Source organism: Haliotis rufescens, unplaced genomic scaffold (genome assembly GCF_023055435.1).
Source record: "Haliotis rufescens isolate VD_foot unplaced genomic scaffold, xgHalRufe1.0.p SCAF_16, whole genome shotgun sequence".
In the NCBI taxonomy this organism is placed as follows: Eukaryota; Metazoa; Mollusca; class Gastropoda; order Lepetellida; family Haliotidae; genus Haliotis; species Haliotis rufescens.
The window spans coordinates 14,488,624-14,513,394 of record NW_025963846.1 but is presented as its reverse complement, the minus strand read 5'-3'; the positions used below and the strand labels follow the sequence as shown (position 1 = coordinate 14,513,394).

Here is a 24,771-nt window from a genome sequence, read left to right as displayed (position 1 = left end):
CTTTATAAATCCACATTATGGCCGCAAATCATTTAATTCATGTTAAACCAAAAGATGAAAAAAAGAATGTCAGTGCATATCGTTACAATTCAGTACACTACAGTATACGTCCTATAGTCCAAAATTATTATCTCCAACGAGAATAATAAGTTGCAAATTTGGGTTGAAGCAGCATTTTAAACAAAATTTTCTTTCATGCGCAGGAAATGTGACATTCTCTTTATCCTTTCCATGCTGGGTCCGTCTTTTTGTAAGCTGGAGGTGTGTCGCTCAAGACGAAGATCATTGGTTGGTGTCCTTACCTTCACCTTTGAAACCAACATGGCATCCATTGGCTCGCTAAAGGTAAACCTGCATGGGATCATTGCTTTGTACGAAAGCATATTGAAAAAAAAGAAAGAGAAAGTTTCATTTTATTGTTTACCACTTAGTGTCCCGTTTAAACATCTTTGTATCGTGTAGCGACATCGTTTATTGTTTACTAGATCCTAATAGTGTTCAAAGTTCACCTGACTGAAACTGTGAAAGTCAAACAACTAGTGGAGTATGTTTAGTTGACTCCTTTTGATAAACTTAATTTTATATATTTATGTTATTTTGGAAAGAACTTATTTAATTGAGTTATGCTTGTTATTTCGTTTTGAATTAGCTTTTAATACCTTAGACAAATTTTCGTATCCTGAAAAAAGCCATGGAAATTTGTCATGCAAATAGACCTAGTGTATGTCAACTCTGATGAAAAAACCTCCTTAAGACAGAGTAAAACTTGACAAATACATTCTGCAGGGCATTGCTGTCATGTTAGATGGCCCAGTTCGCATTCGCAGGTCAGAATTCTGGGAATAGGCCCCCCCCTACTTTTTGTTGTATGAGGCAAATTAATGAATGGGTGGTCTGGCTCAGAGATTTGGTTGATTATGTGATATCATGCCGGAAAGCGTGGCTAGATACATGGATAGGCGCTCACAATCAATTATTGATAATGTTGTATATGCAGAGTCATGTAGAGCTGTGTTGAGTGGTGTGACACGGCATGATGTTAATGGCCTGTGTTGTGCATACAGGGTCTTGTAGGGCTGGTGATGGGTGGAGCGTCAGGCCTCGGGCGTGCCACAGTGTAGGATGTTAATGGCCTGTGTTGTGTATACAGGGTCTTGTAGGGCTGGTGATGGGTTGAGCGTCAGGCCTCGGGCGTGCCTCAGTGTAGGATGTTAATGGCCTGTGTTGTGTATACAGGGTCTTGTAGGGCTGGTGACGGGTGGAGTGTCAGGCCTCGGGCGTGCCTCAGTGTAGGATGTTAATGGCTTGTGTTGTGTATACAGGGTCTTGTAGGGCTGGTGATGGGTGGAGCGTCAGGCCTCGGGCGTGCCTCAGTGTAGGATGTTAATGGCCTGTGTTGTGTATACAGGGTCTTGTAGGGCTGGTGATGGGTGGAGCGTCAGGCCTCGGGCGTGCCTCAGTGTAGGATGTTAATGGCCTGTGTTGTGTATACAGGGTCTTGTAGGGCTGGTGACGGGTGGAGTGTCAGGTCTCGGGCGTGCCACAGTGTAGGATGTTAATGGCCTGTGTTGTGTATACAGGGTCTTGTAGGGCTGGTGACGGGTGGACAACAGGCCTCGGGTGTGCCACAGTGTAGGATGTTAATGGCCTGTGTTGTGTATACAGGGTCTTGTAGGGCTGGTGACGGGTGGACAACAGGCCTCGGGCGTGCCACAGTGTAGGATAATGTTAATGGCCTGTGTTGTGTATACAGGGTCTTGTAGGGCTGGTGACGGGTGGAGTGTCAGGCCTCGGGCGTGCCACAGTGTAGGATGTTAATGGCCTGTGTTGTGTATACAGGGTCTTGTAGGGCTGGTGACGGGTGGACAACAGGCCTCGGGCGTGCCACAGTGTAGGATAATGTTAATGGCCTGTGTTGTGTATACAGGGTCTTGTAGGGCTGGTGACGGGTGGACAACAGGCCTCGGGCGTGCCACAGTGTAGGATGTGAATGGCCTGTGTTGTGTATACAGGGTCTTGTAGGGCTGGTGACGGGTGGACAACAGGCCTCGGGCATGCCACAGTGTAGGATAATGTTAATGGCCTGTGTTGTGCATACAGGGTCTTGTAGGGCTGGTGACGGGTGGAGCGTCAGGCCTCGGGCGTGCCTCAGTGTAGGATGTTAATGGCCTGTGTTGTGTATACAGGGTCTTGTAGGGCTGGTGATGGGTGGAGTGTCAGGCCTCGGGCGTGCCACAGTGTAGGATGTTAATGGCCTTTTGTTGTGTATACAGGGTCTTGTAGGGCTGGTGACGGGTGGACAACAGGCCTCGGGTGTGCCACAGTGTAGGATGTTAATTGCCTGTGTTGTGTATACAGGGTCTTGTAGGGCTGGTAATGGGTGGAGTGTCAGGCCTCGGGCGTGCCACAGTGTAGGATGTTAATGGTCTGTGTTGTGCATACAGGGTCTTGTAGGGCTGGTGATGGGTGGAGCGTCAGGCCTCGGGCGTGCCACAGTGTAGGATAATGTTAATGGCCTGTGTTGTGTATACAGGGTCTTGTAGGGCTGGTGACAGGTGAAGCGTCAGGCCTCGGGCGTGCCACAGTGTAGGATGTTAATGGCCTGTGTTGTGTATACAGGGTCTTGTAGGGCTGGTGATGGGTGGAGCGTCAGGCCTCGGGCATGCCACAGTGTAGGATAATGTTAATGGCCTGTGTTGTGTATACAGGGTCTTGTAGGGCTGGTGACGGGTGGAGTGTCAGGCCTTGGGCGTGCCTCAGTGTAGGATGTTAATGGCCTGTGTTGTGTATACAGGGTCTTGTAGGGCTGGTGATGGGTGGAGCGTCAGGCCTCGGGCGTGCCACAGTGTAGGATAATGTTAATGGCCTGTGTTGTGTATACAGGGTCTTGTAGGGCTGGTGACAGGTGAAGCGTCAGGCCTCGGGCGTGCCACAGTGTAGGATGTTAATGGCCTGTGTTGTGCATACAGGGTCTTGTAGGGCTGGTGATGGGTGGAGCGTCAGGCCTCGGGCGTGCCACAGTGTAGGATGTTAATGGCCTGTGTTGTGTATACAGGGTCTTGTAGGGCTGGTGACGGGTGGACAACAGGCCTCGGGCGTGCCACAGTGTAGGATGTTCATTGCCTGTGTTGTGTATACAGGGTCTTGTAGGGCTGGTGATGGGTGGAGCGTCAGGCCTCGGGCGTGCCACAGTGTAGGATGTTAATGGCCTGTGTTGTGTATACAGGGTCTTGTAGGGCTGGTGATGGGTGGAGTGTCAGGCCTCGGGCGTGCCACAGTGTAGGATGTTAATGGCCTGTGTTGTGCATACAGGGGCTTGTAGGGCTGGTGACAGGTGGAGTGTCAGGCCTCGGGCGTGCCACAGTGTAGGATGTTAATGGCCTGTGTTGTGTATACAGGGTCTTGTAGGGCTGGTGACGGGTGGAGCGTCAGGCCTCGGGCGTGCCACGGTGGAGAGGTTCGTGAGGCAGGGTGCCAGGGTAGTGCTGTGCGACCTGCCTTCATCAAATGGAGAGGAAGTAGCCAAGCACCTCGGAGACAACTGTGTGTTTGCTCCAACAAACGTATGTTGTCATGATTTTCCATGTGATTTTGTAACTCATAACGACAATGGTTTTCTATATATATGGATTTAGTCAGTGTTTACTCGTAGCCTTCAATGCCTTCAAAGATCAATTTATTAAAGACTTTTGACTTTACAAATTATATGAGAAAGATTTATGAATTATTGTTTGTAACTTGTATCATGTTAATGGGTTGAAAACCATAATTGGTTATTAGCTGATCTGCCTTGTAGTGATGGTCCTGATTTGTTTAAAGTTAACACAACACAACAAGTGATTGTGGTGACATGAAGTAATAGATCAAAATTATTCTGTCAAAATGTGTTTTTATTTGTGTGGAAGATAGCATGTTCTTCATCTTCTTAGCTCATCCTTCAATGGATATCTTATGTCACCTTCTTTGGTTAGTTTCAACTATTGATGCACTTTGTATTTAGTACATGTTTAGTAGGGCTGGCTATCGAAACAGATCATAGAGATCGATAATCGTTAAATAAGTATCGATCAATTATCAATAAATATTGGAGAAGTAACTTTAATAAAAATATTCAAAAAAAAGTCCGAGGGAAATTAACACACTTCATACCACTGGTAAGTGCATGGATTAATTACTCTGTGGACGTTAAAGTTACAACAAAAACAGTTGCTTTCCGTCTTTGGCAATTGACATGATTGATAATAACAAGTCTGTTTGGTAAATTTAAACTTTATTTCATCACAATTGTTCAGGTAAGATATTATCGACAACACAAGTTTTACGTCGATAATCATTAATATTTCTTACCATCAACGATAATGACAATTATCGACTATTTTAGCCAGCTCTACTTTTTAGCGTGTAGTTTATGTTTTCCACTTCCAGGTAACATCAGAAGCTGATGTGAAGAATGCTCTCAGTGTTGCCCAGAGCAAGTTTGGGGGGTTGAATGTTGCAGTCAACTGTGCTGGTATTGGAGTGGCCTTCCAAACATACAACTTCAAGTCACAGACGCCGCATGATCTGGAGGACTTCAAGAGAGTGTTGGAGGTAGCTCAGAGGTCCTCCTGTGTCTAATTAAGATTCCCAGTGCCTCAAGCCTGTTTTGTATAGAGACTAGGGCTGGGACGACTCCAAATTTACTCCCTGGGTACCTGTCCCCTTATTACCTGACCCTAGGGTAGCCTAGTGGTTATAGCATTTGCTTGTCACACTGAAGACCCATTCCTGACATGGGTACAATGTGTGAATATACACGGTAATATACCTGGAATTTACCCCTATGATGCTCATGTTGTCACTCACTGGTTTGTCCAGCTCAGACAGTGCACAACAAGGGGAGTCAAGCAGATGTTGTTTTTTTTGTTTCAGACTGCAGAGTAAAATAAAATTCACTGATTCATACTCACCCTGTCCAACATTGCTTAACTTCATCTGATTTATTAGCTCTGTGCTGCCACCAAAATGTATATCATACAGGTATTCTGTAAGTCAGAAGACCTCTAATTTTAAGGGTTGTCATCTATATAGACAGCCTGCACTCATTCTGACTCATTGCCCCAGGTGAACGCTACAGGAACCTTCAACGTGATCCGTCTAGCCGTGGGTCTGATTGACAAGAACGAGCCGAACACCGACAACCAGCGCGGCGTCATCATCAACACCGCCAGCGTTGCAGCCTTCGACGGCCAGAGGGGGCAGGTGGCATACGCAGCAAGTAAAGGGGCCATTGTTGGCATGACCCTCCCTATTGCCCGAGATCTGGCCAGAAGGGGGATCCGTATCTGTACCATAGCGCCAGGTAGGTATTGTCAGTGTCTGGCTTCTCCTTTCACAGACACATTTATATAGAGAAGTAGAACTGACGTACTGTGATGGTATGGATGAAGGACCGCCTCAGGTATTTCTGTTGGTGCGTGACTCTTTACTGTGAATATTATCTCTACAAATGTATATGAATATTTTTCCAGGTTTATTCTACTATTTATGAATTTTTGCCGAACAAAAACTCATCAAAGACTCACAAATGTACTTGAATATTTTTCTAGGTTTATTCTACGATTTATGAATTTTTGCCAAACAGAAACTCATCAAAGACTCACAAATGTACTTGAATATTTTTCCAGGTTTATTCGACACCCCTCTGCTGGCTGGTCTGCCAGAGAAAGTTAGGAGCCACCTTGCCAGCACCATACCATTCCCAAGTCGGCTCGGGGACCCAGATGAATACGCCCACCTGGCCCAGTCCATTGTGGAGAACCCTCTGTTGAACGGAGAAGTTATACGTGTTGATGGAGCTCTCAGAATGATGCCATGAATATCTAGACTCGCTCAGACTTAAACAAATTATCGTGATGATTGTATGTGTGTGTGTCCAGGGATCATGGCCGTGGGACCATGTAGTGCTATATAAACAGCTGTGCTCGATTTATTGATTAAAACTATGATGTACAGATTATATTTTTTATGTTTTGTTTTTACCTTGTGGATACCTTACTAAATTATACAATAATCTCTTAAAATTGTTTGTCTCAACATTTGACAAGAACAACATCAGGCACTCTGCAGTGTTGTGTCCCTTAACCGTGCTAGGATCCACTACTTGTGGTGATGCTGCCATCATTTAGATGGAATATTGCTGAGTGCGCATTAAACAACAAACAAATAATACAGACTTGTGGTGATGAAGGTCAGATATATTTAACTCCTTGGTGAAACCCATGATCACAGCCATGGAGCTGATAATCCTAGAAAAGATTATCAAGGCGAATCTGGGGGTTCAAACAAGATCATAGAATCCTGGAAGGGCTAAGGGATGCAACTCTGCCAAGCGAAGTGTAGTGCTCATTGTGACTGGAACACCTGGGTCCCGCCATAACATGGGTGTGGTACTTCAACAATATTCTAAAACACTAAGATTACATGATGGCTCTAAATGTTGGATCATGTTTTATAGCACAGCAGTATTACAAGAAAATAATATACACATAGACAGGGACCACCTCTATGGTCTAGTGGATAGAGCATCTGCCCTGAGAGCCCAAGGCAGGTGGTTCAATTCCCTGGCTTTGTCATACCAAAAGACATTAAAGTATGGTACTTGTTACCCTGCCTGGCGCTCGACATTGAGGGGGTGAACAAGGACCGTTAAGCTTGGAGTCAGTATACCGTGTGCCATACCCATGTTAACACCAGTACCATGAATTCCAGACCGCCTCTCTGGTCTAGTGGTAGAGTGTCCGCCCGGAGAGCGGAAGGTCAGGAGTTTGATCCCCGGCCGCGTCATACCAAAAGACATTAAAAGATGGTACTTGTTGTTACCCTGTCTGGCGCTCGGCATTAATGGGCTAAAACAAGGACTGGTCGTCTCGGAGTCAGTATACTGTGTCTGAGTGGGGTATTCATGTTAAACAGCGGCATGGTATCTCAGTGGACTAGCACTATACATCGGCATCAGTCCGGACTAGTACAAGCAGCCACACACACACGTGCGTGCATGCATGTCGCTATATAAGTGCTATAATCTTGGACGACGTAAAACCAAATTTCACCTCACCATGAATTCCAATACTAGCAGCAACACACATGTACGCATGTTGCTATGAAAGTGCAATAAACATGAACAGGAACAAATATAGTCTCCCGTACCAAAATCTCATTCAAAGCCAATCGGCAATTCTTTAATTGAAAACCAACAAAAGATGAGTGAAATGTGTCTATCATTTAATTACTTTTCATGAAATATATACAGTGAAAACTTAGTCATGAACTCATTCAATCAGTCTTACATTGTTATTATTATAATAATGTGTAAAGTCTATCTTTGAGTCTGAACATGTAAATAGACATAAACATATCAGTTTTGTTTAAAGGGAAGAGTAATTTTCAATAATGTTTATGTAACCAACCGTGTTGATGCTGACCCTGATTGTTCAAATACTTGTGGGGAAGACTGATAAATCCAGCATGGCATTTTCAAGATGGCCGTCCTGGTGTGTGGGTGGGTGTTGGTGGGAAGGGGGACATCTTCCCGAGACAAGAGAGTTAACTGACTTAAAAAGTCCAGTTTCCACCCTTGCCGAACTAGGAGGATATCTTCACAAGGCAAGAAAGTTAACTGACTTAAAAAGTCTAGTTTCCACCCTTGCTGAACTAGGATGGAATTACTGGGCTCCATCGTAGCGCCAACAGTGGCTTTTACCAGTTATGTCCCTTCTGAGCCTCTCCTATGGACCAATCAAATTCCACCTCTCGTATCACTTGCGTTTGCTTCACACAAAATGGTGGCGCCCAGTCAGGACGATCTGATCGATAATCAAGATCTATATTGTGATAAAACGGGTCTTACATCGCGAAATGCATCAAATCACGTGAGCACCTTGATTAAAAACATGAAAAGATTTGGAAAATATCTGCTGACAACGAGTTGGCGATGCACATGCTTTGCAAATCCTGCAATCGACCGAAATCTGCACAACAGTTTATGAACCGTATTTCGATTTCGGTGAGCGATTTTGATTGGACTATGCATAGACTCATAAGTCCAGCCAAAATGTAACTCCATAATGCCAGCCTAGTTGGGCAAGGGTGGAAACTGGACTTTTATAGTCCCTTAACTCTCTTGCCTCGGGAAGATGGAAGGGGGATGGAGCTATGGAAACAATTGCTTGGTTAACCAATCAAATGGCACAGAATCACTAGCAGTTCAATTATTTTATGTTAACTCAAATCCGTAGGTACTTGAACAAAGCATAAGAAGTTGATCAAATACATTGACACGAGCAGGGTGTATGTGATGTTACAAGCTGAATGGTCCTGTACACTGTGGGGTACACACAAACGTTCAGCTCCTGCAACCCCTACACCACTCGGGGGACACGAGGAACAAACTTATCACTAAGTTCACAAGTGACAAAGACTTAATTTCAGTGAAAAATATTTCTGTGACTGGACTTTTACTATGGTAACTCAGGTACGACCAGGATCTGTTATGATGTAACAAGTGTAACGGCACATCATGCTTATGACATCCGTACAAGCAGACTTACTGACAAGTATGGGTTTTATAAGATGTCCGCTGGCCAATCAGAGAGCTAGATATAATAACAAATTGTTACTTTCAGTTCCCCCATGCTGTGGTATCTCAGATGTTGATGTCTGACAATGATGACAACGGGCGGCAGACGAGCAGTCCATAATATTTTAGCACAAGTGCAGGTGAGCTGAAAGTTCGTTGACATTTTAGCTCACCTAGTCTGATGCTAGACAATGTCGTGGCATGCTGTCAGTCGTTCGTTTGCCATCCAATCATTGACTTCTGAGAAACCACTGCATGCAGCGAAGAAACCAAAATTATTTTTTAATTATCAGCCATATTGAAATTTCTTTTGTGGACTATCCCTCAAGGATTTTGGCAAGTATAGGTGTGTAATTAGGTTTAAAGCTTCTCATAAATGTTTCAAAAGCTTTTACCCATAATGAATATATAAATGTGAATGGATTCTCTAAATACTATAAACTGTTTGTTTCCCTGGTGACGGTCTCCATGGTTACAGCTTATATATATGACATGCTCAGACTCAGTGTCGGATCTATTGTTAACAGTTCATTCCATGTAAGTGTGATTTTATCCACATTTTACAACCCATCTTGCACGATCTTGTGCAACCAAATGTGCATATGAAGCCATAGAGAGCCATGGACTCAATAGCTCACCTAGATGTTCAAAGAAGAAACCACAACGTTCAATATTCCCATTGCTGCCTGAGCGACATAACTGACATATACTCACCGACAAAAGAAACGTGAATACCATACATGTCGGTTAATAGATGAAGAATTACTCATATGCAAGAGATATTAGATTGTTTTGATGCACAAACAAATATCCAGTTATGTTGTGTGAACCAAGGCTCATGAATGCATCACATGTGACGCATAGATCCATGACTCGAGATGCAACATTTGTCTCAGACAGGATTAGCGTGTACAGTTTTGAAATCATGGGCAGCATATATAATATATTATTATGATAAGAATAAGGGCACTCTGTGGTAAAACTTGACCGATTGTTAGTTTTGTCATTAATTGGTACACACTGGAAACATCTCCTCTTAACGTACATACTTCTCCATATGTTTCTATGGTTCACGTTTTTTTTGGCGGTGAGAATTTGTATGTTTTGAGCAAGCCTGATCGAATGGATAACCCACCCCAAACTGACAAATCTGGCATCAGAGGCACCTGGGAATAATCCAGTGATTAGAATAATAATAATATTTGTCTATACTGTGAAACCAATATATTGCAAGATGAATGTTATCTCCAATACGATTTAAAGATTATAAAAGGTTAAAAGCTTTGGTAAATATATCGTGATGAACTACAGACCACACATTATAGAGTGATCAAACAGGGCCTAGACAGACCACACCTTGTAGAGTGATCAAACAGGGCCTAGACAGACCACACCTTGTAGAGTGATCAAACAGGGTCTAGACAGACCACACCTTGTAGAGTTGTCAAACAGGGCCTAGACAGACCACACCTTGTAGAGTGATCAAACAGGGCCTAGACAGACCACACCTTGTAGAGTGATCAAACAGGGCCTAGACAGACCACACATTGTAGAGTGATCAAACAGGGCCTAGACAGACCACACATTGTAGAGTGATCAAACAGGGCCTAGACAGACCACACCTTGTAGAGTTGTCAAACAGGGCCTAGACAGGCCACACCTTGTAGAGTGATCAAACAGGGCCTAGACAGACCACACCTTGTAGAGTGATCAAACAGGGCCTAGACAGACCACACCTTGTAGAGTGATCAAACAGGGCCTAGACAGACCACACATTGTAGAGTGATCAAACAGGGTCTAGACAGACCACACCTTGTAGAGTTGTCAAACAGGGCCTAGACAGACCACACCTTGTAGAGTGATCAAACAGGGCCTAGACAGACCACACCTTGTAGAGTGATCAAACAGGGTCTAGACAGACCACACCTTGTAGAGTGATCAAACAGGGCCTAGACAGACCACACATTGTAGAGTGATCAAACAGGGCCTAGACAGACCACACCTTGTAGAGTGATCAAACAGGGTCTAGACAGACCACACCTTGTAGAGTGATCAAACAGGGTCTAGACAGACCACACCTTGTAGAGTTGTCAAACAGGGCCTAGACAGACCACACCTTGTAGAGTGATCAAACAGGGCCTAGACAGACCACACCTTGTAGAGTGATCAAACAGGGCCTAGACAGACCACACATTGTAGAGTGATCAAACAGGGCCTAGACAGACCACACCTTGTAGAGTGATCAAACAGGGTCTAGACAGACCACACCTTGTAGAGTGATCAAACAGGGTCTAGACAGACCACACCTTGTAGAATTGTCAAACAGGGCCTAGACAGACCACACCTTGTAGAGTGATCAAACAGGGCCTAGACAGACCACACCTTGTAGAGTGATCAAACAGGGCCTAGACAGACCACACATTGTAGAGTGATCAAACAGGGCCTAAATAGACCACACCTTGTAGAGTTGTCAAACAGGGCCTAGACAGACCACACATTGTAGAGTGATCAAACAGGGTCTAGACAGACCACACCTTGTAGAGTTGTCAAACAGGGCCTAGACAGACTGCACCTTATAGAGTGATCAAACAGGGCCTAGACAGACCACACCTTGTAGAGTGATCAAACAGGTCCTAGACAGACCACACCTTGTAGAGTTGTCAAACAGGGCCTAGACAGACCACACCTTGTAGAGTGATCAAACAGGGCCTAGACAGACCACACCTTGTAGAGTGATCAAACAGGGTCTAGATAGACCGCACCTTGTAGAGTTGTCAAACAGGGCCTAGATAGAGGGTGCTAAAATATCAATATATGAACAACGGCATACACATCCAGCATACAGAATATCACTGTTTTGTCATTGGTATATCACTTGTATAATATGTATTGTTCTGTAAACCAAACTCAGATAAAATACCTATCCTTGAAAGTGGAGACCAACTCATCTATTAATAAACATATGACGTTTAAATGTTTGTTTGTTGTTGAAAGCTGCACTCAGAACTATTCCAGCTATTTCACTGGCTGTAAATGACTGGACCATCATGAACACGATCCAAGAAATTTGGATATGAAGGCAGGCAATCAATGAAGTCACTGAGCCGGACCACCCGATCCATTTAGTCGCTTCTTACGACTACCTTGTGACAAGTTTTCAATAGCTGGAGAAGAATCGTTCACATGCAACTTATTTACGAAGCCCAGTCATCAAAATAACGATGGTTGTCTTGTTGTTGAGGTGTGTCAGAGGTTGACCTTGGTGATGTCACGCTGGAGGATCACTGGGGGAAGTCGGACACGTAGATCTTGGCATGCGTGATGTGACGCGAGATGACACGTGTTCGAGAAAAGTCACGGTTCTCCAGCCTCATCGTCACCTCGTACTCGGAAGGACCAAAGAGGGGCTTCAGCAGTTTCAGGAACGCTGGAAACATTACAGATCAAAATATGCATGAACAGAGAATTTGAGGGCAAGACAAACTTAGCGCTACGACTGTCGTAAGTCTACTGGTAAGTCTAAGGTATGAAGTTACGATCACCTTAGTGCTAAGATCGCTTTGTACAACAGCACCATGGTCACAAAGATCAAAATTTGAATATTGCTAAAGAAGGAATGTATGTGTGCCACCAAAAACTAAGGAAATACCAAATTTCATTACAATTTGAACAAATATAGTGCCGTGTCAGTATAGTGAGTGTGTGAGTGAGTATGGTTTTATGCCGCTTTTAGCAATATGACAGCAATATCATGCAAGGGGACACATGTTGGGAATCGAACCCGGGTCTTTGGCGTGATGACCGAACGCTTTAACCTCTAGGCTACCCCACCTCCCTGCAGCAGTTAGCTCCCCTGGGTAACCATTTACAGGGGCCACAAAGACAACCAAAAGACTCTGCCGCATTTAGATTCAAATATTTTCTGCATAAAGACTCAGGACTAAAAACTAATTTCAGAGTAGTTTACAGAGCCAAATATGTTTCTTGATTAACATCTCCCACTGTATAGCGCAATATTCCAGCGACATGACAATGACATGTAAATAATCTGCAGTCTGTAAATAATCAAGTCTGGACCAGACAATCCAGTGATTGACATCATGAGCATCGATGCATGCGATTGGGATACGATGACATGCATCAACCAAGTCAGCAAGCCTGACCACCCGATCCTGTTAGTCGCCTTTTACGACAAGCATAGTCGCCTTTTACAGCAAGCTTGGGTAGCTGAAGACGTATTCTACCCCAGATCTTCATGGGTCAAGATTACCACAACCAACATTTGCAATGAAAAGAATGGATCAGCTTGGTTCATATTTAGCATTAAATCTATTATTTGCAGGTCTATGTAGCTAATTTTTTATCTATACATAAACAGAATAATTAACTATATTACTAATGGATATATCGTGATACTTTTGAGCCGATTTATCACAACTAAAAAGTCCACTCAATGACACCCCATGCAGGTACAGTAAACTACGGTTATAACGAACTCAAAGGGACCACTAATTTTAATTTGTTGTAGCCGTGGTTCGTTATATGCATAACTACAGCATAACTACAGCAAATAGTCGGGACAAAAAAGTAAGTTCGTTATATCCGTCAGTTCGTTATAAGCGTGTTCGTTATAACCGTAGTTTACTGTACATAAGACATTGACAGCTACCTTGGTCTCCTTCCACCACTGTCTGGAACAGCCCTTCATCATTGCCGGCGATGATGCGCAGATCCAGGTTGGGGTAGATGGAGTAGCCGATGGTGCGGATGTTGAGGAGAGTGAGGGGTTTGTGGACAAACTCCACCTGGGGCAGCGCCAGGAACTGCCATGACACCGTCTTCGTCTTGTTGTAATGACAGTTGACGTCGGTGGGGACACATGATCGACCACAGACGACGCCTCCATCATCAGCAATCAGCTCGCTGCGGCTGAAGACAAAACTGTCCTGTCACAAGACATTTGAAGCTGGACTTGTACTGCTGTTTTCAAGTGCTTTGTTAACATGTCTTGACTTACAGATTTTAACATACACCTAGTTGTCCCAAGGGTACTTGATATTTGTAAGTTACAAGCACAAATGGTAAGACATTGACATCTATAAGCAAATATTCTTGACAATAAGTTTTGGAATAGTGTTCCATTGTACATGCATAAGAAAGGTGTCAGTGTTGTTACTGTTACAAAATGTTAGTTACCGGTACATCGGAATGTCTTTACTGACCTTGCTTGTACACAGGGGGTCACTGCAAACATGCGTATGGTAACAAAGCTTTGTCAAACAGAGAAGTTAAAGTATTACTCAAATTCACATGCAAAACCAGTCGACTAAGTATTCACCAATGTATTCACCAGTGTATTCACCAAAATATTTGCCATTGTATTCAACAGTGTATTCACCAATATATTCACCATTGTATTCACAAGTGTATTCACCAATGTATTTATGAATATAGTCACCAATGTATTCACCAATATAGTCACCAATGTATTCACCAATATCTTATCCAAAGTATTCCTTGATGTCTTCACAAGTGAATTCACGGATGTATTCACCAATATAACCACAAGTGTATTCACCAATTTTGCCATCAGTGCATTCACCAATGTATTCACCAATATAGTCACCAATGTATTCACCAGGGTATTCATCAATGTATTCACCAATATAGTCACAAGTGTATTCACCAGGGTATTCACTGGGGTATTAACTAATGTCTTCCTGTATTCACTCACCTAACGCGGCACAAGTCAGCCACCGCCATCACCACCATCCACTGACACAGACCATTCCTCCCTTGGCTAATGTATGATCTTCACACAAACATAGTTCATAGAAGCGCATGTGATCCACTCAATACTGAAATGCATGAGTTGGCAAGGTCTTGAGTTGGGTTTTATGCCAATTTACACCTTATTTCAGTTTGATCTGGCCTGTCACTGTAAAGATTGATAAAAACCCAACTAATGCAGGTCATAGATCATTATCATGAACTGAGATCTGAACCCATGAGCAGCAGATCCTGGAAAGCCAAAGGGGAAAAACTCTTCTCAGCAAACTGTGGCATCTTTAGACAGGTAGCCTGGTGGTGAAAGAGTCTGCTCACCCTAAAGAAGACCTGGGTTCAGTTCCTCACAAAGGTACCATTTGTGAAATCCTTTTTTGTGTCCCTATCAAAAGTTTGATGTGACATTTCTACAAGAGGTGTAAAACCACACTCCCTACATTCTTCATACACTTTCCACCATTCTTGGTCTCACTAAAAAAATCAAAGCATCAATATATAAATAGTTTATTGAAGAATATGATACATGATTATCAAATTTTCCCAAATTAGTTCAAAATTGTGCTTTACTGATTCAAAAATATTTTTCACCGGATGAATTGCATTAATGATTCCTATACATGCACAATGAAAAATGATATGCAAATGTTAGTCTAGACTGTTTATTTCTTTAATTGGTCTGTCGATTCCACCCACACCAAAACAATTAAACGTGAAAACTTAGTTATATATATGCATACAACAGAGTAAACTGCAAGGTTGGGGATTCAAGCCCACATTGGTTGCCTGGCATCAAATTCAGATACAATTTTTACAAACAAAATAGAAAAATCTGAAATGTTTTTTTTGTTCTCTTTCTTTTTTCACTGACATAGACAGAGACCACATATCGGTATATGGTCTCTGATACAGATAATAATTTTCTTCACAAAAAAATAAATGAACCAAGAAAAAAAAAAGTATTCTCGTAACATGAAAGATTCATTGTGTGGACCATATATCATTTAAAAACTGACAACAACTGTCATGCCTATAGGATATATGACTACAGACATTAAGTCTGGGACAGTACCACGCTGTGCAGTGCGTCAGAACACAGCTGTCAGCATCCATATATCTACACAAATCCTGATAATTGGTGTCCTGGTCAACGGAATGCTGGTACTGGGAATGTTTGTTGTACAACTGTACTAACCTCTGATACTTAGACAGCTGTAGCTGACCTTTAGCCAACAATCTGCACACATTTTTCAAACATTTCAAACAATATATTTTGAAAATCCCTTTTTGTTATCATAGAGGAAAGCATTTTTTCCAGGGATTCTCTTGACCTTGTATATATAATTAAATACTGGTAAATAATTCAACAGTAACCATGGCTTTATTTATTGAAAATGGTTTCAGGGAACAGTTATATCAGCATGAAAGGAGTTGTCAGCTCAATACATGAAGCTGAGGAAAGCACCTTAAAGTTTTTTTGTTAGACATAATATCTGCCTAGACATTACAAAATGCTTTGAATTTTTTTATCCTTACATCTATTTAAATATTTTGAATTAATTGTATTAATTTTTTAATCAGAATGCGAAGTTGCAGAGGTTACAAAGATTACAAATATACAGTGAAATTCAACATGAGAATATGATTATTATGCTAGTTGCCTTCTTTCCTCAAAGTACTTGTTTATAAGCTAAAATAAAACTACTAACACTTAGAGGTTTTAAATGATCTAACTTTCACTCAAACAGTATCTAAAAAATTAATAATTTTTACTCTAAAAGAAATATGTCATGTTCTGAAATGTCCCCCAATAAACCCATTCTGTACAAATCTGTTTCCTCATGATCAAATGACCTGTATATCTCTGGTTAAAAGGCAAACAAATATTCCTGAAGACCTGGTTCTGACATCACACTCACTGGAGTAGTAATACTGATTGTTTCATATAGTAGAATAAACAGCAAGTTAAGCCACATTGTCGTCCGTGATAAACAAATGCAGACGTGATTCAGCGTAACCTTCAAACCCCTTGGTAAGGTCGTTGATCCTCATTCGGAGCTGAAGCACGACATCTTGTGGACCTTGTATCCGTTGAATAAGGCTGACCACTGCTTGGTTTGAGCTTTCCTCAAGCGAGAAATATGCATCCGTGGCTTTGGGTACGCCACTCTGGCGGGGCTCAGCTGACACGATGGTCAGTTCCCAGGCGTAGAACTTCTCCTGGTCGTTGGCGCCGGTCATGGAGAAGAGGGCTGCGGGGATGATGACGTTGGTGGGGAAGGTGAGGAAGTTGTAGGACAGAGAGAGGAGCCCCTCCAGACATCGGCGGCAAGTCTTGGACCTCTTCTTGCAGCGGAAACTGGAAGGGAATGTCAGTATGCATGGAGGGTGTTAGACAACATAGGAGGAATGCAAGCTGCTACGATACACTTCAGACTGGAGAAGCAGATCCAGAGGGAGCGCACACCATTCTTTTCCCCCCGACACCTTATACGTTTACTGCACCCTCGGCCAAGTCACTTTGTGACTTAGGTATTAAGTACACACCCCATCCCCATGCCCACCTCCAGGCCCTTTTCAAAATCCTGGGTCCTCCTCTGTCTGGGATTATCCTGGCTTTTGGCGGGAATCTGCATTCAGTGCCACAGACTATGTTTTTCGAGAGACTTTTCAGTTTCAAAGATTTATTCAGAGTTTCAAGGCCACAGGCCCTCTAATAACATTATATTATGGATTTATACAGAAAACATTTCAAGTAAAAAAATTATTTATTATGTTTGGGAAACAGCACTGTAGCTCACCTGGATATGTTGTCAACGGTTTAAGATGTCGACAAGTTTAAGGAAACCACTTGAAAAAGTTGCTGTCAGCATTGCTATACAACTACTTCTGTATTAATACTGCGGACAAAAGTATTTTCAACAAATATGAAACAAGTAACTAACTATCCACAGTGTTTCTGCAAATGTGTAGGAATGAATGTTTACAATAAAATATTTAAGAACATTGTTGCAATAGACAACAGTTAAATTTACTTACACAAAGTTTGAACTCTGAACCTCACAGACCTACTATACAGAGTAATGTTTCTGATGCCATACAAGTTTTCCAATTGTTTCACAAAAACACAGAACAATTCTAATGTTTTGAACAAAATATGTCCCCATAAGGAGAACCATACATGCCAAGGTTTCCTCAGTCTGGCAATTTCAGAGATGTTTAAGAACTGCATTTTGAGCATTACAGCACATTATGAGCAGAAATGCTGCACCGTCCTTATGAAAATCATATCCAAACCTGAACAAATTCTGATGTCATCATCAATGGTGGGAACAAGCATCTAAGTTTCAGCTTCATCGATTCACGGGTTCATGAGAAGATGATGTTTACAGCTCAAGGAAATGCATTTTGAAAGAATAGAAGAGCATGGTCCAAACAGGAAAGTTCAAACAAAAGCAAAAAAAATAGATATCTCCCAAATCACAACCTGTTTGTTGAGTCCCACTACAAACTACATATATACCAAATATCATAACATTTTGACACAAAATGGCTGAGTAATGGTCACAAGAAGTTTCAGCTTTTAGTATGGTCAAAGTGCAAAGGTCAGATTAAGGTCAAAATTCAAAATATCTCTAGGAACAGAATATATATGTTGAGCCCCACTACTAACTACCAGAGATCATATAATAGATCATTATGGTCTCTGTAACTACACATGTACAATATTTCATTGCATTCTGAACAGAAATTATGGCCATAAATAGCATTTTCAATATGGCTCATGTGGTGGCCATATTGAAAATCAAATTCCAATCTCTGGAGCAAATCAGTGTCATCATTGCTGAGAACAAGCATTTGAACTTTCAACTTCATTGGTCCAGTGGTTGATGAGGACAAGATGTTTACGACGGATGACTCGTTTTTTGTTTTTTTTCAATGTGGCCAAAGGCATCCATATTTGATTTCAACAAACTTGGTACTCCACAAGGTGATCATCGCACTCACCAAGTTCTTAATCATAAATGGATTTTGACAGCCATATTGAAATTCCAATTTTGATCCCTTGAACAAACTTAAAACCACTTATAGTAACAAACATCTACACACAATCCATCAAGCCTTTTCGGATGTAAAAAATGTGAAAAGTTCATGGTTGACACCGACAGACAACTTCCAAGGACATATGCTCACCTGGTCTTTCTGGCCAAGTGAACTGGAAAACAATAACTTTGAGAGGCTTTGCCTCCTACCTACTAAATCATGGTTTGCTGCTGGCACAGTCATGTATAAAACTTTAGTGGACATTAAAGTTATTTTCAGGGTGCTTCAGTCAACTAGTCCATATCGTGTAACTTCTCAAACAATTTCTGAAGTTTGTGTACATTATGTTTGTTTGTTTAACTTCTTTGATAAGCATTTAGAAGTTGAACCTACACCAAAACGTCGCTCTTAATTGTAATAAAGAAGTTGTTCATCCATAAATTCTTATCCTTACTTAGTTTGTTTGTTTGTTTGTTGTTTAACGCCGCACTCAGCAATATTCCAGCTATATGATGGAGGTCTGTAGATAATTGAGTCTGGACCAGACAATCCAGTGAATAACATCATGAGCATAGACACATGCAAAATTGGGATACGATGACATGCATCAACCAAGTCAGTGAGCCTGACCACCTGATCAGCATATTCGCCTGTTAAGGCAAGCATGGGTTGCTGAAGACCTATCCTACCTCGGATCTTCACAGGTCTTGTATACATTGCGAAAAAAAAAAAAGAACAAAGAAAGAAAAACTGTTATATTATGAGACAGTATGCCTCTCATTAGTCCTTGTGACACCAGTAATTGCTAGGTATAACTGGATACAAAATCCCCAGCTGTGTGGTTTGAATGGCCTGTATCAACCTTGCTTGGAGTACTACCAGGTCTTGCCATTCTGCTCATTGTTGGAAATTAATAAGACTGATTTTCAGTGAAGAAAGACACCTCCTACCTCACAAACATCTCCAGTTAAAGTACTCCTTATTTTCACTGTGACACTTCATATCCAAACATCTCCTCTATTAAAGCTGTCAGTTAAAGCAACAAACAACACCACTCAAACATGTTAAAGATTAATGATTAATGAACAACAAAAGTACACCATCTAACAAACAAGCACATACAAGCATATTCAAGTTATAGTGGCCAATTTGTTCATCAATGTCACAGCATGTACATAATTATCATCTTTGTATGTTCCATTGCCAGTACTTCACAGGTTTGTAAAACATTCCTTCATCACCTATGAATCCATGCAGCAGCTGTGTGACGCAGTAATGACGCTGCTATATTTTTAGTAATACAATGAAATGAGTGAGTGAGTATGGTTTTACGCCGCTTTTAGCAATATTCCAGCAATATCACGGCGGGGGACACCAGAAATGGGCTTCACACATTGTACCCATGTCGGGAATCGAACCCGGGTCTTCGGCGTGACGAGCGAATGCTTTAACCACTAGGCTACCCGACCGCCCTATAATGAAATGAGGCAATTTATACCTCATGGCGTCCAATGACCCTACTCTGTGCATGAGCATTGCACACTGCCGCCGTCTGACATGAGGAAATGTGTAGAGCAGACAGCAAATGACGTACACTAAACTACGGTTATAACAAACTCAAAGGGACCACTAACTTTAGTTTGTTATAACCGTAGTTTGTTATAAATATATATATACAGCATAACTATAGCAAATAGTCGGGACAAAAAAATCAGTTCGTTATATCCGTCAGTTCGTTATAAGCGTGTTCATTATAAACATATTTTACTTATGACGTTTCACTCATTGTGTGATATAAGCTGGGTGACCATTGGTCTTGTAGGGACTTCCTGTATTGCGGCCTTATGTATTCACAAGTGATAGAGGAATAGTTTGCATATGACTGTGAAGTAATGACAATGTTCGTTTGTTTGATGCAAAATTTGCAGTAAGTTTGAAAAAAATCTTGTTTGTGACTCGATGTTTGTTTGTTTGTTTGTTTGTTGTTTAACGCCTCACTCAGCAATATTCCAGCTATATGATGGCTGTCTGTAAATAATTGAGTCAGGACCAGACAATCCAGTGATTGACATCATGAGCACCGATCCACGCAAAATTGGGAAACGATGATATGCCTCAAACAAGTCAGCGAGTCTGACCACCCGATCCTAATAGTTGCCTATTCTTTATTCTGATCTTCACAGGTCATGTGACATGATGACTCTGTATGCAACGGGAAGCCTGATTGGCTCATCTAAGATTTATATTGATCAGCCAATCAAATCAATAACTTCTGATGATGGGAAAACAGTTGATATCTGATCCTCCTGCAGTTTACAGATTGTGTCCTTGTATCATGATATGCATCATATTTTAAATGATATCCAGATTGTGAGTCGTGACTTTATGTATCATCCATATATAATGTGAATGATTATCAGCATAGATGTGAAACCTGAATTAAAGGTTTGAGTGTCTGTGTGTCACATACCTGTTTTGTCGTCCGCCTGATGGAATCTTGACAAACCCGTCTGGACATCGCACCAGTGGACACTTGAAGCCCCCGCGGACGTTGACGCAAAACTCATCTCTATTGCGACATGTAGCAGCACCAGTCTTACATTCGTCGATGTCTGGGACACACAAAATAACATGTACAACACTTCCGGTATGGTCTTTGCAGAAAGAAAAGAAATTAAATACGCCAGTATGAAAATTTCAATCCAATTTGCTAACATTACATAGTCAATACGTCACAGGTTTTGTACAAACTCAGTCCTCCATTATGTCAGTCTTGTCAACAATCTAAGTAGCCTCAAAACTTAAATCCAACTTTTATGGTTAATTATGGTATTTAAATGTTCTCCCAAGAGACAGGACTCAACTCTGTCTTCTGTCGCTGTACAAAATAGTATGTTGAAAATGCACGTTGTCTGGGCGAGTCTTACCTTCACATGACCTCCCATCACCTTTGACCCTCCATCCCTCGGGACACTCACATCGGTACGACCCCTGGAGATTGATACAGCGACCTCCACATACGCCACCGCGGATACCTCCACGACCACCACGCCCCCCAAACTGAGTACACTCATTGATGTCTACAGAAGAAAAACAATCTCTCAGACTGCAAGGTAAATGTCACATTTAGAACAAGACTGAATGAGGGAGTGAATTGCGTTTTCACCTTAGTCAGCAATAATGGAGGTACCGTACATCACCGCAGATAAGACGACCCCGTAGATAAGCCGAGGTATCAACTTGACCAATTAAATTTGAAAGAATATGATATGACCTGCCGAACCAGGAAGTGAAAGACAATGACACACCGCGACTGCAAGACTGTACCGATACTTGCAGATATTTAATAATATAAGATGAAAAACATTGTAATTATATTGAAAAAGTCATTATAATTTCTAATAAAGATTTAACAAACCAGTCATCCACTCCCCTAATGTGGGAAGCCATTTTTGTTGTCTGTTTTTAATCTCATCATGATCGTTATGTAGCCATGAACAACAAGACACCATTTTGTGAATCGGTGTATATAGAATTATGAATCAGTGAGAAAATGTATTGGCAAATGAAAACACAAGTCAAAAGTTCAGATACAAATCATTGTATTTTTTGGTTATTTGTTTTGTGCACAAATAAAAACTATATAAAAACATATATACATCATCATTTATACATAAATACATATGTGTACAATTTTACGCACACACATCATCACTCGTGAATCCATCGAATTCAGTGTCACTGTCTTCGCCGGCCAGAATTGCCCACGCAGCTTCATCAGTCGCATCATCGTAGTCATCACAAGCCATGACATCTTCCACATCTGTTCCAATGAGGGCGGGGGTGACAAACTCCTCAAACAAAACTTCTTCTCCGGAACCGTCCATTGCGTTGGAAATTCCACACTTCAGAAACGACTTTTGTACCATTGCTGTGGGTATCTCATTCCATGACTCTACCACCCGCTTTGTGACTTCCGTGAGTGGAGCTCTTCTCATTGCGTTGGACTTGGCGAAGGTGTGATTTCCGTGTAACATCCACTCGGACCACTTCTCCCGGCGTTGGTCTTGAATGGCTTGTTTAGACAAACGTCAAGTGGCTGGAGTAGGGATGTACTGCCGCTTGAAATGACTGCCTGGTGTGTCTTGTTCTCGGTCAGTTTCTTCTTTACACTCTGGCACAGGTGAGCTCGAAACATGTCCCAGACAAGTAGCGACTTGCATCCCCTCATGCAGCCCGGCCTCGACATCCACACGTCTGTCACCCATCGGTTTACTAAGGCCTCGTCCATCCATCAGTTAGGGTGTACAGCTACAACTCCAGACGGAAACTTTTCTTTAGGCATTGTCTTCCTTTTAACCACAACCATAGGCTTTAGTTTAGGCCCATCGGCCAAACAGGTTAAAACAACAGTGAAATGTTGTTTTTCACTTCCCGGCATCTTCACCGATGTGGTCTTGGCACCCTTGTGATCAACTGTTCTTGAACCTGGCATATCAAAGTTCAATGGTGTTTCATCCATATTGCCAATTTGAGAAAGTTCATACGTCACAGCCTTACGTTCCATGATAACAAAAGCATGAAATAAGTCAACTTGGTGTTCACCTGGCCAGGCAGTTTCTGGGCGATGTGAGTTTTCTGCCTAAGTGTAAGATGTCTCCTGTTCATAAATCTTAAACACCAGTGTGAAGATGCCTTGAACGTAGTTGGGAGATCAAATTCCTTTTTCGTCGACGTGTATATCGTCAGTGCCTGTTTTCGAATCATATTTCTGGTTACCATGTATCCCATCAGCTATAGCCAGACTGTATTATGATACATATCCCATAATTGTAGAAATTTGAATAATAACTTTACATGTACAGATGTGCTTTAGTAATTCTCAGTATTGATTGGTCAGTATGAGTAATATGGTGTCACAGTGTTCCACAGTTTCTCTGTCTCATCTGTTTGATTTCAATTTCTTCCTAAAAATGAAAATATATATAGCGATATATATGAAATATAGACATTCTGAATTATGGATTATATGTTGCTCATGAAATCTGTATATCTTCACAACTCATTCATCATTGACAGAAAATCTGAATAAATTCACAGCTCATTCATCATTGACAGAAAATCTGAATATCTTCAGAGCTCATTCACCATTGACAGAAAATCTGTATATCTTCACAGCCCTTTCTCCATTGACAGAAAATCTGTATATCTTCACAGCTCATTTATCAGTGACAGATAATCTGTATATCTTCACAGCTCTTTCTCCATTGACAGAAAATCTGTATATCTTCACAGCCCCTTCTCCCTTGACAGAAAATCTGTATATCTTCACAGCTCTTTCTCCCTTGACAGAAAATCTGTATATCTTCACAGCTCATTTATCAGTGACAGAAAATCTGTATATCTTCACAGCTCTTTCTCCATTGACAGAAAATCTGTATATCTTCACAGCTCTTTCTCCCTTGACAGAAAATCTGTATATCTTCACAGCTCATTTATCAGTGACAGATAATCTGTATATCTTCACAGCTCTTTCTCCATTGACAGAAAATCTGTATATCTTCACAGCTCATTTATCAGTGACAGATAATCTGTATATCTTCACAGCTCTTTCTCCCTTGACAGAAAATCTGTATATCTTCACAGCTCATTTATCAGTGACAGATAATCTGTATATCTTCACAGCTCATTCATCAGTGACAGAAAATCTGTATATCTTCACAGCTCATTCATCAGTGACAGAAAATCTGTATATCTTCACAGCTCATTTATCAGTGACAGAAAATCTGTATATCTTCACAGTTCTTTCTCCATTGACAGAAAATCTGTATATCTTCACAGCTCACTTATCAGTGACAGAAAATCTGTATATCTTCACAGCTCACTTATCAGTGACAGAAAATCTGTATATCTTCACAGCTCATTCATCAGTGACAGATGATCTGTATATCTTCACAGCTCATTCATCAGTGACAGATAATCTGTATATCTTCACAGCTCATTCATCAGTGACAGATAATCTGTATATCTTCTCAGCTCATTCATCAGTGACAGATAATCTGTATATCTTCTCAGCTCATTCATCAGTGACAGATAATCTGTATATCTTCACAGCTCTTTCTCCATTGACAGAAAATCTGTATATCTTCACAGCTCATTCATCAGTGACAGATGATCTGTATATCTTCACAGCTCTTTCTCCATTGACAGAAAATCTGTATATCTTCACAGCTCATTCATCAGTGACAGATGATCTGTATATCCTTGTGGCTCTTTCACCATAAAGACCAGAGAAGATCCGTGTTGGAATAGGTCTTCAGCAATCC

The 24,771-nt window shown here is 41.6% G+C and overlaps 2 protein-coding genes across 5 annotated transcripts in view; one reads left to right on the top strand and one right to left on the bottom strand.

Moving 5' to 3' along the window:
* Positions 1-226: 226 nt before the first annotated feature.
* LOC124136333 (3-hydroxyacyl-CoA dehydrogenase type-2-like) lies at positions 227-5,996 on the top strand. Its single transcript, XM_048396901.1, has 5 exons — positions 227-345; positions 3,399-3,563; positions 4,426-4,590; positions 5,104-5,341; positions 5,667-5,996. The coding sequence occupies exons 1-5, from the start codon at positions 232-234 to the stop codon at positions 5,855-5,857; spliced, it is 873 nt and encodes a 290-aa protein (XP_048252858.1). The 5' UTR covers positions 227-231; the 3' UTR covers positions 5,858-5,996.
* Positions 5,997-10,739: 4,743 nt separating this feature from the next.
* LOC124136301 (fibulin-1-like) overlaps positions 10,740-24,771 on the bottom strand; it is a 53,487-nt gene continuing 39,455 nt past the window's right edge. For 3 of the 4 annotated variants that reach the window (XM_046502191.2, XM_046502207.2, XM_046502215.2), the window contains 4 exons: positions 21,373-21,525; positions 20,916-21,057; positions 13,287-13,546; positions 10,740-12,044 (listed from right to left, as the gene is read on the bottom strand). In XM_046502191.2, coding sequence (XP_046358147.1) covers positions 11,899-12,044; positions 13,287-13,546; positions 20,916-21,057; positions 21,373-21,525 — 701 coding nt within the window. In that variant the 3' untranslated portion in view covers positions 10,740-11,898. Of the gene's footprint in view, positions 12,045-13,286; positions 13,547-14,894; positions 16,761-20,915; positions 21,058-21,372; positions 21,526-24,771 lie in introns of those variants that run through there. The other variant, XM_046502200.2, reaches the window with a different exon arrangement.

Excerpts from the sequence above, each read along its gene's own strand:
- LOC124136333 (XM_048396901.1), top strand. The coding sequence starts at position 232 with ATGCTGGGTCCGTCTTTTTGTAAGCTGGAGGTGTGTCGCTCAAGACGA. Across the intron at positions 3,564-4,425 it reads GTGTGTTTGCTCCAACAAAC|GTAACATCAGAAGCTGATGT; the intron begins GTATGTTGTCAT and ends TTCCACTTCCAG. Across the intron at positions 5,342-5,666 it reads TATCTGTACCATAGCGCCAG|GTTTATTCGACACCCCTCTG; the intron begins GTAGGTATTGTC and ends ATATTTTTCCAG.